Below are 13,184 nucleotides of genomic sequence, written 5' to 3'. Positions count from 1 at the left end.
AAAAAAAAAAAAAAAAAAAAAAAAAAAGACAGATTCGGTCGTACGTGTCTGCTTGTCCCCGTAGGGTTTGACCTTTCACAAAAGTAAAAAGCCATTCGTGTCGTGGGGGGAGCCACATATCGAACCATTGGGTCTCTACTTCTCATTTTTAGTTTGTTTTGACTACATAGACACCGTAATATTAATCCTTCGTTTGTATTTATTTATTTCAAGCCACGTTAACACGAGTGGTCTAGTGGAATTTGTCAGGTTTCCGCAAATTTTTATTAGGGTTAAATTTTAAGCCATACAATTATAAAGTTATTTTATACTTACGATGCATGCCCAATTAATTAACTTATATATAAAACTTAATTACTATATTAAAAAAAATCAACAACAGGTCTGATCTGATCTGATGGTCCAAACTAGGAGAAAATAATTTATAAACAACTCAACTAAACTTCTAAACATAGCAGCACTACGAGCCAAACGGTTATATTTAATAATCTAACCATAAAATTTACTGTATAAATTAATTAATTACTCCATTAGTTATTCAGATAAACAACAATACGAAAAAACGACAATCGAGAGTTGTTTAATGATACAACGTGAATTTGGTTGTACTGTATTCGTAAGCAATTTCGCTGTTACTTAATTACAAGTCAACGAAGATTCTATGATATTCTTATAATATTTAGCATATAGATAACTCCATTAAAATTATAAGCAAAAAGGAAAAACTTTACCGCGGAATGTGTCTATATATATATGAGTATTATACACTTCAAAAGAACACAACAGCTTAGCTTAGCTATTATTCAAATTTTGTTAAAGTATAGATAATTCCATATATTCAAGGATTCCTATATTCAAACGGTAAGAGTTTTAAAACAATTTCACTTAATAATAATATAGTCTCACGATATCAGTTAGTGTTTCTTGATGAATAAAAATATTAGCAACTCGAGAAGAAAATTATGGGCGAAGTAAAATAATTGGCATTGCGGTAAGCAATGACCAAAGAACTTCGTCATAAATCAGGGGCCTAGGGAAACATGAATGGGATCATTTGACTTCTTTTGTTTTGGTATCAATATCAATTGATTATTATGCATACATACGTATACCTAACGAATACGTATAGTAGTATGTAGTTGCATGACATCGATTTGATCTTCATTTGAATAGAAGTTAATTTCCGTATAATTATGAGATTGGTTTAAACTTTTAAATTAAAAATGGATGCTCTCATTACTCCAAAAGTGCTGATTTGTTTTGTTCGCACTTCAAAACCACGTGATTTTGCACTTGTCATAAGGTCCACCCAGCTTTTATTACCCGATTACATTGCATCTAACGGAGTATTTTTTTTTCTTGTGAAAATAAAATATGCAAAATGAAAGTTCTTTTTTTTGGCCCTCTCATCTCTTTCAATAAAACAAAAATATAATGAAATTTAAACCCATACTAATCGGAAACATTTAGGGCAGCATGTACGAGGCCCCATGTAAAATAGGGTTTCAACTCTTGTACCTGTACTTTAAGGTTCTACCTATTTCTCCCTCGACAACATATATTTTCTCAATTCCATCTATATTAATTTATTTCTATATAATTAACCAAAATTAATTAAGTTGTAATAAATCAATGTTTTGCATTTTAAAATTGATAATTCGCGATTGGTTTAACCCGACCAAAAATATTAAACCCGAAAATTGTTTTCTTTACCCATAAAACCAAATCGATTTGGAGAAAAATTGAATGTGTTGTCTTCTTTTGAGCATGCTTATGATAACAACAATATAGCCGATTCGGATTTATGTTTTGGTTCATTATTGACAACACATGTTTTGCTTCTCTTTTCATTACGAACAACACAAACCCTCGACATTGTCTTAACATAACAATAGAAATACAGAAATCTCAAAGACATCATACAACATTTCCACACAACCATACGATTGAAGCTGCCACAACAACAAGTATGCAAACTGTCTTCATGTTCGACTTTTCCAAACTCTCCTTTGTATCCGTTAGCTCTTGCTGAATGATCTCATTCATCTCCTTGTTCATCTGTTGTTTCATCTCCTGCATCAACTTGTTTTGGACCTCGACATTGTCCACCACCATCTTTCTTAGAACATTGACATCTTCTAAAAGCTGCTTATGTTTGCTTTCAATCATTCTTATCTCCTCTAAAAGAGCATCATCAACCCAACAGAACATGTGTTTCTCCTTTTTATCCTAACATCATGTCCGGATCGGAGAATCAATCATCAACCCATTGGCAAAATATTTGATAAATTCAACAAACCAACACATAAATCACATTACCTTCACGCCCTGCACGCATCTGTAGAATCTCCGATACGGATTCTCATCTGTTTTCAAAGTGAACATTGTTCTTTCGTTACCACACCAACACCTACTCGGAACTCCCCTGTGAGTAGTTCCCGAAGTCAGATGAGACGAATTAGAAGAAGAAAACTGGCTCATACTTCCAGTTAAAGTGAAATAAACAAACGGAGAAAGAAGAAGAAGAAATTGAATCGAGAAAAAAGAACTCGATTTTCTTGGTCTCGAGGAAGAAGAAGAAGAGAAGAGAAGAAAAATAAACCCTAATTTCAATTTTTCCCCAAATCGATTTGGTTTTATGGGTAAAGAAAACAATTTTCGGGTCTAATATTTTTGGTCGGATTAAGCCAATCGCAGTACAGTAATCGCGAATTATCAATTTAAAAATGCAAAACGTTGATTTATTACAACTTAATTAATTTTGGTTAATTAGATAGAAATAAATTAATATAAGTGGACTTGGGAAGAATATATGTTGTCTAGGGAAAAATAGGTAGAGCCTTAAAGTACAGAGATACACGAGTTTAAAGTACAGGGGTACACGAGTTGAAATCCTATTTTACAGGGGGGCATTTTACAGGGGGCCACATACAGGCAGCCCAAACATTTACAATGGTCAAAGAGAAACACACAGTGTACTTTCTTCACAAGTTTATGGTTAGAGGCTACAAGACTGATTAGAAAAAAGAATGGCTCAGTTCTTAGTCATTTTTCCAGTAGCTTTTTCCAGCGCCTTGTCATGGTCGAGCATTGCGTTTACACTTTCTTCCACAAACATAAACTGAAGAAGAATAAAAACACAGCCAGACCCCGTAAACAACAAACCAAACTCTATTAAGATGAGAGTATAAGACCCTTCAATGCAAAAAAATAACAAGTTTGCATCCAAAGATGAATCCAAAGTTTTAGGCTTTTCTAACCTGAAAGCACACGTAGCCCATAGCATTCCCGTAGTAGAAGTTTGCATTTCCAGTTCCCTGTAAAGACAAAAAATCAAATGGGTTCCGAATGTTTTCTTAGAAAGTTTTTGTTGTCATTGAATTGAGTTGAGGTTTAAAGCTTTACCCTCCATATCCAGATGTTGTGCACCACAGGGCTGAGAAGCGAAACTCCAATATGTCCACATAATATAAAGAACAAGTTGTTCATGTCTAACATTTAGACAGATGCCTAGTTAGAAGTGAATAGCTCACGAGTGTTTCAAGATCGTATTGAAAGAAAAGAGACGATTTTGTTTTATTACCTGATAATTCATTGACAAACAATGCCCATAAACTCAAGTATAAAGCTGCATCTCCACCCTAGTAATGAGATTAAGGTATAGATTCAAGATTCAAGATTCAAGATTATATGAACAGAAAAGCTTTTCAAGAAAGGTACAAATATTGTTTCATGGTGAAGCTAGCTAAAAATACTTACTGAAGGATAAGATTTAATAATCGAGGACATGACTAAATAAGCGAAAGCAAGGAAGCAGGGCCGATGTTTGAATCGGAAGGCTAACGGTGGTAGCGACGTAAGCAAAATATATAAGTTGAAAACTATCAGGAGATAATTTCTAGAAGACTCAAAGGCTTCTGCGAAGAAGTACCTGAGAAAGGAGATAGAAGGTGGATAAATATGTGAAGATATACCAGAAACTAGAAGAATTGCTCCACAAAGATTTGACCTTAGACTTACCAAAAGACACCAATGTTTGGTGACAAATCTTCGATATTCAGAATGAAACTATATGTTCTACAACAGGAAACACAAGGCACAAACACGTTACAGCATCCTTATACTGAAATAGTAATAATGATATAACTTAGAACCTAACATATAGAGAAATCGAGCTCTGCTCCTGTAGAATCAGGTTACGATCCATAAATTGAGATTTCACAGATAATTGGTGGTACCTTTTGAACATCTCCTCAAGCCCACCATATTGTTTTAGTGATAAGCTACATAAAACCAAGACACAGATCGACAACACTAATACCCAGAATACGAAATGCAACACCGTTCTCCATAAAAAAGGAAGTTGTGTAGTTCTAGTCAATTTGTCTTGTTTAGAAACATCAGAGGTTGATCCAGTCTCAACTCCTCGATCTCTTGTATGAAGGAAATTTTTTAAAGGATGGGCATCTAAACCATATCCCAACAGTAAGATCAACTGAAGGAAAGACAAGAGATGAGAATCTGGTACCCTGGAAAAACTTGAGATACAGAATTAAATGACAAGGGAAATGAGAGTTATGCGTACTGGAATCGCCAAACTTGCTGGATAAAGAGACAAATGCGTGGCCGTGATTAACCCAAATGCAGCCAGGGGAACTCTTCCTGACAAATGTAAAAGACAATTGTTGAGAAGAAGAACCAAAGAGATGAAATTAGTATAAATCAAAGCAGGTTTCTTTATCCAAGATATAGATATAAAGACAAGTTTCCAACAATAGCTTACGAGTAACTGCTCCGTAAAGAGATACAATGACAGCCAAATTTTCTATTGGAGAAGTTGATAACCCAACACAAGAAAGAATTGTGTAAGGATTCCACAGGTACACAAGGGCAGCAATATCTCCACAAGGGAGGATCCCTGAGAGAAACAGGAAAGTGAGAGATCAGAAAGAATGAAAGAGAACTATGCTTTTGTATACATTAACAAACTTCAACACCATATATAAATATACACCGGGAATAAGACCTGTAGATGAGCATTGGCTCCCAAAAACATTGTAGTTCATATCTTGTTTTAACTTTGAATAAGCAAGAGATACAACAACTCTGACTTTGTTGAATAACTGAATAACTTAGTTACCTCTGTCCCCTGATGACCTGAGAACGCCAAGTCGCTTCAAATTCATGCTGTAAGTCTTTTGAAGCTTCTGACCAATAGCTCGAAGAAGCAATGCACTAAGTATATCTGCAAAAACAAAAACCAAGCTGGTTGGTTGGTATCAAGACAAGAATAAAAACGGATAATGTCTCTAATTCCATCAAGAACACAAAATTTACAATTCTTGATCACTTCTACAATTTCGTAATCTACATCTTCTACAATGTAGTAACATTATTACCTGCACAAATGGTGACTCGATTGCCCTTCAATCCTGCATCATCCAAATCAAAACCACTTTTAAGTTGGCTCAAAACAAATGATACAATGCAGGAACCCTCGGAAACTCAGCTCAAGAATCTAAACTTTGAATCGATTAAAGTTACTACCATTGACTAGTGAGCGGACCCAGAACAGAGAGCAGCAATGGAGAGCCATGATACATTGATCCTGCACAGAGGAAAAAAACGAGTACGAATTCAACTTCCATAAATCGTTGGAATTTCAAATCCCATATGTAGGAGACAATCACAAAACCTGCGTATGGTGACATCGATGACTGCTTCAACCAGTAACCTTCAGCAACTGCACATATTAAAAAAACCGAACAGAGAGAACTGTTAAGCGAAACTCGAGATGGTGGAGTCGTGGAGAGAGAATGACTGAATGAGAGAGAGAGAGAGAGTGAGATACGGCGGCGAACGCTTGTGAGAGGGGTGGAGACCTCCGGACGGGAAGATAATTTGAAGTTTTCCGGGAAGTAAAAGATGAAGAATAATCGGAGAATCACGGAAGCCATAGCCCAAATCCAGAACCCGTAAGTCGGCTTCTCAAGCTCCTTCTCTGCCATATCTCCTCCGACGTCGGCCATATGAGAGTTTAGGTCTAGGAGAGAAAGAGATCCTCTGTTTCTTTGAGGAAAAGGAAATTATAAAGAGATCCTCTGTTTCCTTGAGGAAAAGGAAATTCCAAAGTTTTGCTTTTTCCTGTTTTCCTGTTTTTTTTTTATATAAATAAACCTTTTCATCTATCATCATCAAGGGTCGGTCTGCTCAACAACAATCACAAGAATGTCAAGGAAAAAGCAACGCTGCTTGAGGAGGGAATCGCTTCCCCACGATTGCGTAGAGCTTATCCTAGAGAGACTTGATGTGGATTCTCTGATGAGATTCAAGGCTGTATCGAAACAATGGAAATCAACGATCGAATCTCCATTCTTCCAACGAAGACAGTTGACACATGGACAGCAATCAAGAGGTAATCCAGATGTTGTCATGGTCTCTTTATATCCTGATGATATTCGTGACCCGGTTGTAGAATCTCTAAGTAGACTGGTGTTGGGTTCATCATCATCGGTCAGTATCCCTACTCCTTGGGATGCCGATAACACCCAATTCTTGGTTCCCTATAATAGCTGTGACGGTCTCGTTTGTCTCTGTAGAAGGATCTAGAAGATCCTATAGTTAATATGAGATATTGTAATATTTATTATTTAGATATTATATATTTGTAATCATTATAGTTTAGGAAATTCTTGTACTTCTATGTAACATAAAGTTTATGATTATGAGAGTCAATATACTATTTCTTAAACACTAAGCTGTTCTTCTCTCATCAACCTTTATCATGGTATCAGAGCAGGTTTGCTCCCGAGTTTAGATCTAACCATCAGACTCGTTTTATTTTATTTTCTTGTTAAGCCAAATGCTTCCACATTCAAGTTCATCATGAACCTCTGAATCTAAGCTATCGAGCTTCTCTTATTCAAATCTATTATCTTAAACCTCTGAATCTAAGCCAAGTGCTTCTCTTTTATAATTTTTATTTTCAAGCCAAAAATGCTTCTAACATTCAAGCTTTTTATGAGCTTCTGAATCAAAGCCATAGTGCTTCTTTAATTTTGTTTTTTAAAAAAAAACCATCTTATTTTCCAGTTTTCAAGCCATCGATGCTTCTTCAAAATTTTATTTGTTATGTTTCAATCCAGTTGAAAAAAAAAAACATCACATCTGCTTACAGCCATCACCATATCTATGTTCACCGGATCTATCTAAGATATGACTTAGTCACCACCAAGACGTCGGAAAGCAAGCTTCGATAATGTTGCTCAAGCACGAGCTCTACCATTCTACTAAGATCAATCTCAAGCCATTAATTCCACATTTGCTCCATTACTACTTTGAGATTGAGGGGGCGTGTAGAAGGATCTAGAAGATCCTCTAGTTAATATGAGATATTGTGATATTTATTATTTAGATATTATATATTTGCAATCATTATAGTTTAGGAAACTCTTGTACTATATAATTCTATGTAACATAAAGCTTATGATTACGAGAGTCAATATACTATTTCCTAAACACTAAGGTGTTCTTCTCTCATCAACCTTTATCAGTCTCTACCATCACACAGAATCCGGTTTTGTGGTCATCCCAACCACTAGATGGTATCGCCCGTGGTCATCCCAACCACTAGATGGTATCGCCCTCTCCCTCTCTGTAAGCTACAACAACTCATGTTCGACTTAGGACGTAGTTTCTACGACCTTCATTACGTGGTCCCTAGTCTTGGTTTCGGTAAAGACAAAATCACGGGCACATACAAGCCCGTTTGGCTGTACAACTCTTCAGAGATCGGCCGAGACAACGCTACTACCTGCGAGGTTTTCGACTTTAGCACCAACTCTTGGAGGTATGTTTCTCCCGCTTCTCCTTATCGGATTTTTGGTTGCCCCGACCCTGTCTATGTAGATGGCTCGCTTCATTGGTTCACCGAGTGCGAGGAGGAACCCAAAATTCTATCCTTTGATCTTCACACCGAAGCCTTTCAAGTCGTCTGTAAAGCTCCCTTTGCCAATGTTGATGATTTAGATATCGCTATCTGCGACCTCGACAACCGCTTGTGCGTTTGGGAGAAGAAGTGGCCCAACCAAGTGATATGGTCATTCGATTCAGCCAATAAGACATGGCAGAAAATGTGTTCCATTGATCTGGCTACAACTTCTCAATGGTTTGGTAGATGCACACACGTGCTCTTGCCACTAGCACTTTTCGATGGGAAGAAGAAGTTGTTGTTTTACTGTCGTGAGCGAAGAGAAGCACTGGTGGAACTTGATCTCCAATCCAACACATATGATGTTGTTTTTCATGATTTCTCCATCGGTGATCCTGTTTGTTATTTTCAGAGTTTAATCTCTATTTCTTAAATCTTTCTTGTTTCCACCGTTTGATATCTTTTTTCATATAAGTCTTGTTTTTATTATTGTCTGTCACTCAATGAATAATTAATGGTGTAATCTTTGCTTCTTTCATCAACCGTTTCTCTATCCCTCCCGCTTCATTCTCCGGCGGCGAGCTAGTCGTAACATACGACGACGGTGCCGTTTAATACTGTTGGGACTTGGGATTAAACTTTTAAACAACGTCTTCGTTGGTTTTGTTCGATACTAGTTTTCCATGTTGGCAAAATAGAGTATTGGGCCCGCTTTCCATAAGAGTGGGCCTTAACTTCAGGTCAGCCCATAAACAGGGAAAATTATTCGAGGTATATTTGCATCATCATATAAGTAATTTCTTCTGACCCTATCATAGCATGCTCTCTCTGATAAGTGAGTAATATATGTATGTGAGTATGTCAAAATGTTTCTAGAACTCTCCAAATGCTGTCAAGAATCTAATTAGGTGTGTTTTGTAGTTATGCAGAGTGTAACCCCGTCCATCACCGACAGAAGCAAATGTTTATTTATTTATTTATTTTTATTTTATTTTTTTGAATCTGACATTAATCTGATAGGAGGAACAAAATATCTAAGGTTCTTCTTATCAAACAAAAAGAGTACCGCAATGATGTTTAGATATTTTCAGTCTTCGTATATGCATTAGGAGAGGTAATCTTACAAAGCGTTGAAGAAATAATATCTTCAAAATATCTCAGCATAATGGGCACTTCCTTTTTTTTTGTTTGTGTCACAAGACTCATGTTGACAACTCATATTCACTATCAGCAACTGGATATCTCAACTTGCAACGTAAACATCAATTGTGAAATTTTAAGTTTTATCATACGATGGCCAATGGGATGGTCGAATACAAAATGATGCAGAGAAACTAAATACTGTTAGAGACAAAGATATAATTAAAGTGGTCGGATCTCTTGAATCATAAGGTACGACTGATCAAATTACAATTCCAAACATGTTTTACGTATCATACATCATAATATAATACCTTTAGTACACAAAAAATAATATCCACAACGATCGTGTATACGTTAGTATTAAAATGACAATGCAATCTATATGTTTATACAAAAAGGATAAAACAGATTCTCGTTGACATTTTGGATTAGGTATAACTGAAAATTATAACTGAAAAACTCAAATGGGTAAGGATTTGGATATTATAATTGGTTCTTACAAGTTTACAACTCATATGGTTCTTATTACAAGTTACACAACTCATGAAATAAAGAAAAATAAATAAGGTGTAACGGACAAGAAAACAATATTCAAACATCCAATCCAACTGTATATTTGAACAAACCAATCCAAACAGCTTTTAAATTAAAATTGAACAGTATCTCAAAATCGTTTGTTTATTTATTACACCGATCCACATGTCTTTTGCGTCACCCGTCCAATATTGTCTTCTCTCTGTCACCAACCAAAACCTTTCTTCTTTAATCTTTTATTATTGCTCTGTTCTTGAGAGTAAAAAAAAAAAAAAACTTTTGATTCCTTTCCTTTTTCGCGTGCGAAAAAGACGAAAAGTCTTGAAATTTCGAAGTCTCCTTTTTCTGAAGATTCAAGAAGACCCCATCTCCACAAAACCCACTTGAGATTTATTTTTTAGATCTCGTCGAAAGGGTTTTAGATGGGTGTGGCTCAGTCTGGTCTTCACAAGGATTCGTCTTCTTCTTCGTCTTCGTCGTCGTCGTCTTGTTTTGGGGATGGGGATCTATTGAAGATTGGTTTAGGTGATTTGCCAGAGGGTTGCGTGGCTATGATTGTTGAGAATTTGGATCCCGTTGAGATCTGTAGATTCTCGAAGCTCAACAGAGCATTCCGCGGCGCTTCTTGGGCTGATTGCGTCTGGGAATCGAAGCTTCCTCCGAATTACAGAGTTCTTCTCGAGAAAATCCTTGGTGGTTTCCCGGAAAATTTGCAAAAGAGACACCTTTATACTTGTCTCTCCAGGATTAACTCATTTGATGACGGCACCAAGGTACCTTCTCTTACAAATTAGGGCTTTCAGAAGCAAATAATTTTTGGGATTTTTTTTCCTAAAATGGAAACTTTTTCATTTGGGGATTCCCATAAAACGAGTTTTTTTAGTTGAATTTGCATCACTTGTGTAGTATAATCTCAAATCAAATTTGCTCAGCTTGTTTGATCCAGAAGCTATGTACTTATGAAACCTCTATTGATTCTGCAGAAGGTGTGGATAGACAAACGAACCAGTGGTGTTTGTCTATCCATTTCAGCTAAAGGATTGTCCATCACAGGCATTGATGATCGTAGATATTGGAGTCATATCCCCACTGATGAATCTCGGTTAGTTTTCTCACTATGCTGGTTCGATTGCCTAACACAAGCTCTTTAAAAGTATGCCTTTTCCTTTGAAGTTGTGTGTTGGCCATGTGGTTTCTTAATACAAAACTTGATTGGATTTGGTATGATAGATGATGTTATGGTCAGAGTTGTTGCTGTGATCTGTGTGTTTCTGCGATTGTTAAAGTAAACCATCTTTTATTGCTTCTTTGTAGGTTTTCATCTGTGGCTTATCTTCAACAAATCTGGTGGTTTGAAGTTGATGGGGAAATCGATTTCCCATTCCCGGTTGGAACCTACAGCATCTTCTTTAAGCTTCAACTAGGCCGGTCGGGAAAATGGTTTGGTCGACGGGTCTGTAACACCGAACAAGTCCATGGTTGGGACATTAAACCGGTTCGGTTTCAACTCTGGACAGAAGATGGTCAACATTCCTCATCTCAATGCATGTTAACTGAGCGAGGAAACTGGACTCACTACCACGCCGGAGACTTTGTTGTCCGGGAATCGAATAAGTCATCGACAAAGATTAAGTTTTCGATGACTCAGATCGATTGTACACATACCAAAGGCGGGTTATCTCTAGACTCTGTAGTCGTATACCCAAGCTCGTGTAAAAGCCAGTTGAAGCGGTTTTAATGCTTCAACCGGATCCGGTTTAGTGAGAGGGTTAAAGCAGGTTTTTAATGCAGTTCTTTAAGCCTTTCTATAGATGTAGTTTTAGAGCTTCTTTTTTTAGAGAGCTTTTGTTTTGTTAACTTAATTGAGTTTTGAAGTTGCAAGACTGTAATGATATGTATACTGGTTATGAAACTAAATAATCTTGGGTTACAATTCAATATCTGAATCTAACGGAAACAATGATCCAACACACACAAAGAAAGAAAAAGAGTTTCTAGTAGTCCTCCTCTTTAGTAACCGCATATTTTCTGCAGTTCTTAACCATAATTTAAGCACAAACCAAGCTTGTAATCCTTTTTAATATGATCCAAACTGGCAGATAGTTGATACTCGAGTCCCATATTTAATTTTTTGTAAGATGGGCATATACAACACCGTTTGAATCAATCTTTCCCTGGACTCGAGACTGAAACAAAAAGCTCATAATATTAGAACGGATTTATAAAGTAAAGACACTGTTTTCATCAGTTCCCTTCAAATCTAAAAAAAAAAATAGCAATATTATTTACCTGTCCATAATTGCAGTCACACCCAACACTAGCTTCAACATATCTTGAAAAGCAGTCGTATTCAAAATCAGTAACGAGTGAAACCTGATTATGAGAAAAAAGATACATATTATGTGTCATGATTATTATTATCTCATCGAGCTTAAGGATATAACTAACTGCGAATGGGCCATTACCTTCTTTGAGATGTTATGAACATAGTTCATACATACAAGACCCGAGATATCAACGAAAGCAGAGGCGATCTGTTAGTTAATAAAGAAAAGTTGTCAACATGATCAATAAAATAAACAGTAGAAGAAGAATTCGCCAATATAAAATATGATCCAAATTTTCAATCGATGAGCGATCTCTAATAAGCTGACTGAGTAGAAGCATTACCATCTTATCATCGGTCTCGTATCTTGCAGTATAACCCACACCCCCACTGTTTAGGCACACCGAAATTATAGACATGACCACCCAAAGATAGACGGGGTGTCACACGCTGTACAGAAAAAAATTAGTTGCAACAATTAAAAAAAACCACTTTTTCAGTAAAAATAATGCAAACAGTATATTTTTTGTATTTGTAAGCTAATTGTTATTGACGTATTAAAAAGCTTATTAGAACACAAACTGAGAGTAGCAAATTTACCTAGAAATATGTTGCTAAACAAAAAAATAAAAAAAAATACCTGGAAATATGTTGCAAGTAGGCCAAAATTCCCAAGTTCCAATTGAGCTCTATAGTATAGAGCCTACAGAAATGTGAGCCAAACAAAAAAAATTATTCATCAAATGTTCACCACAAAGATAACAAATCTTCAGATATAGAGATAAATTCCTCACCTGGTATTCAAATGTGACTAGTGACATGGACAAACGTGCATTTTCCAGCTGAATAGAATGTAAAACACACATTTTGTCAAGAGAAGAGATACACCATAGAATAATCACAGCATTTTCTCTAGTTGCAACACTTAATTAATTTACCTCAGTCTTTGCCTTCACAATCAACTTATCAGTTATAAAGGCTTTGACACCCGCACTTAGGCTACCACTAGTAGTAACATTTCCAACAAACGCCAACTGCAACAATACATTTTATCTTTTGATTTCCCACAAAGAAAGAAAAAGGTATTTCTTTATTAAAGTAATCCAATAACACGTTTTTTTGTTTTCTTTAATTTCAAATAAAAACCTTTGGGCCAAAGTAGGAAGCATCAAACATGTAATGTTCTGGACCCATCCATGAACTGTTTGACACAAGAATAAATAGGCTTAACGAGAAACAAACACCAAAAGA

The 13,184-nt window shown here is 36.2% G+C and overlaps 4 protein-coding genes across 6 annotated transcripts; 2 read left to right on the top strand and 2 right to left on the bottom strand.

The window, feature by feature from the left end:
• LOC104743273 (uncharacterized protein At4g04775-like) lies at positions 1,918–2,481 on the bottom strand. The gene is made up of 2 exons (XM_010464376.1): positions 2,320–2,481; positions 1,918–2,229 (listed from the first exon to the last, which is right to left on the bottom strand). Exons 1-2 carry the CDS (start codon positions 2,479–2,481, stop codon positions 1,918–1,920), a joined length of 474 nt encoding a protein of 157 aa, XP_010462678.1.
• On the bottom strand, positions 2,814–6,141 carry LOC104739923 (phosphatidylinositol glycan anchor biosynthesis class U protein-like). Of its 2 annotated transcripts, none has more exons than XM_010460402.2 (14): positions 5,852–6,141; positions 5,696–5,743; positions 5,548–5,608; positions 5,400–5,432; positions 5,141–5,265; positions 4,784–4,918; positions 4,586–4,662; positions 4,239–4,495; positions 4,021–4,077; positions 3,760–3,931; positions 3,584–3,641; positions 3,406–3,491; positions 3,261–3,317; positions 2,814–3,121 (listed from the first exon to the last, which is right to left on the bottom strand). In XM_010460402.2, the coding sequence occupies exons 1-14, from the start codon at positions 6,027–6,029 to the stop codon at positions 3,035–3,037; spliced, it is 1,431 nt and encodes a 476-aa protein (XP_010458704.1). In that variant the 5' UTR covers positions 6,030–6,141; the 3' UTR covers positions 2,814–3,034. The 2 variants fall into 2 exon arrangements, with proteins under 2 accessions (XP_010458704.1, XP_010458703.1); XM_010460401.2 differs by having other exon boundaries at positions 5,141–5,245; positions 5,852–5,895.
• On the top strand, positions 6,206–8,392 carry LOC104743272 (F-box/LRR-repeat/kelch-repeat protein At1g09650-like). The gene is made up of 3 exons (XM_010464375.2): positions 6,206–6,589; positions 6,759–6,799; positions 7,602–8,392. The coding sequence occupies exons 1-3, from the start codon at positions 6,229–6,231 to the stop codon at positions 8,361–8,363; spliced, it is 1,164 nt and encodes a 387-aa protein (XP_010462677.2). The 5' UTR covers positions 6,206–6,228; the 3' UTR covers positions 8,364–8,392.
• On the top strand, positions 9,768–11,547 carry LOC104739922 (F-box protein PP2-A12). 2 transcript variants are annotated; one of them, XM_010460400.2, is made up of 3 exons: positions 9,768–10,380; positions 10,594–10,709; positions 10,922–11,547. In XM_010460400.2, the coding sequence occupies exons 1-3, from the start codon at positions 10,030–10,032 to the stop codon at positions 11,343–11,345; spliced, it is 891 nt and encodes a 296-aa protein (XP_010458702.1). In that variant the 5' UTR covers positions 9,768–10,029; the 3' UTR covers positions 11,346–11,547. The 2 variants fall into 2 exon arrangements, with proteins under 2 accessions (XP_010458702.1, XP_010458701.1); XM_010460399.2 differs by having other exon boundaries at positions 9,771–10,380; positions 10,591–10,709.

Source organism: Camelina sativa, chromosome 14 (genome assembly GCF_000633955.1).
Source record: "Camelina sativa cultivar DH55 chromosome 14, Cs, whole genome shotgun sequence".
Classification (NCBI taxonomy): Eukaryota; Viridiplantae; Streptophyta; class Magnoliopsida; order Brassicales; family Brassicaceae; genus Camelina; species Camelina sativa.
This window is presented reverse-complemented; position numbering and strand designations above follow the sequence as displayed.

Bases quoted from the DNA above. Each gene is read 5' to 3' on its own strand.
- LOC104743273 (XM_010464376.1), bottom strand. From the start codon at position 2,481: ATGAGCCAGTTTTCTTCTTCTAATTCGTCTCATCTGACTTCGGGAACT. The intron at 2,230-2,319 runs GTAATGTGATTT...ACATGATGTTAG, and splicing joins GATGCGTGCAGGGCGTGAAG to GATAAAAAGGAGAAACACAT.
- LOC104739923 (XM_010460402.2), bottom strand. From the start codon at position 6,029: ATGGCCGACGTCGGAGGAGATATGGCAGAGAAGGAGCTTGAGAAGCCG. The intron at 5,433-5,547 runs GTAGTAACTTTA...TGGATGATGCAG, and splicing joins GGTCCGCTCACTAGTCAATG to GATTGAAGGGCAATCGAGTC. The intron at 4,496-4,585 runs GTACGCATAACT...TCTTTCCTTCAG, and splicing joins CAGCAAGTTTGGCGATTCCA to TTGATCTTACTGTTGGGATA.
- LOC104743272 (XM_010464375.2), top strand. From the start codon at position 6,229: ATGTCAAGGAAAAAGCAACGCTGCTTGAGGAGGGAATCGCTTCCCCAC. The intron at 6,590-6,758 runs GTCTCTGTAGAA...TTAAACACTAAG, and splicing joins TAGCTGTGACGGTCTCGTTT to CTGTTCTTCTCTCATCAACC. The intron at 6,800-7,601 runs GTTTGCTCCCGA...CCCAACCACTAG, and splicing joins TTATCATGGTATCAGAGCAG to ATGGTATCGCCCGTGGTCAT.
- LOC104739922 (XM_010460399.2), top strand. From the start codon at position 10,030: ATGGGTGTGGCTCAGTCTGGTCTTCACAAGGATTCGTCTTCTTCTTCG. The intron at 10,381-10,590 runs GTACCTTCTCTT...TTGATTCTGCAG, and splicing joins CATTTGATGACGGCACCAAG to AAGGTGTGGATAGACAAACG. The intron at 10,710-10,921 runs GTTAGTTTTCTC...GCTTCTTTGTAG, and splicing joins ATCCCCACTGATGAATCTCG to GTTTTCATCTGTGGCTTATC.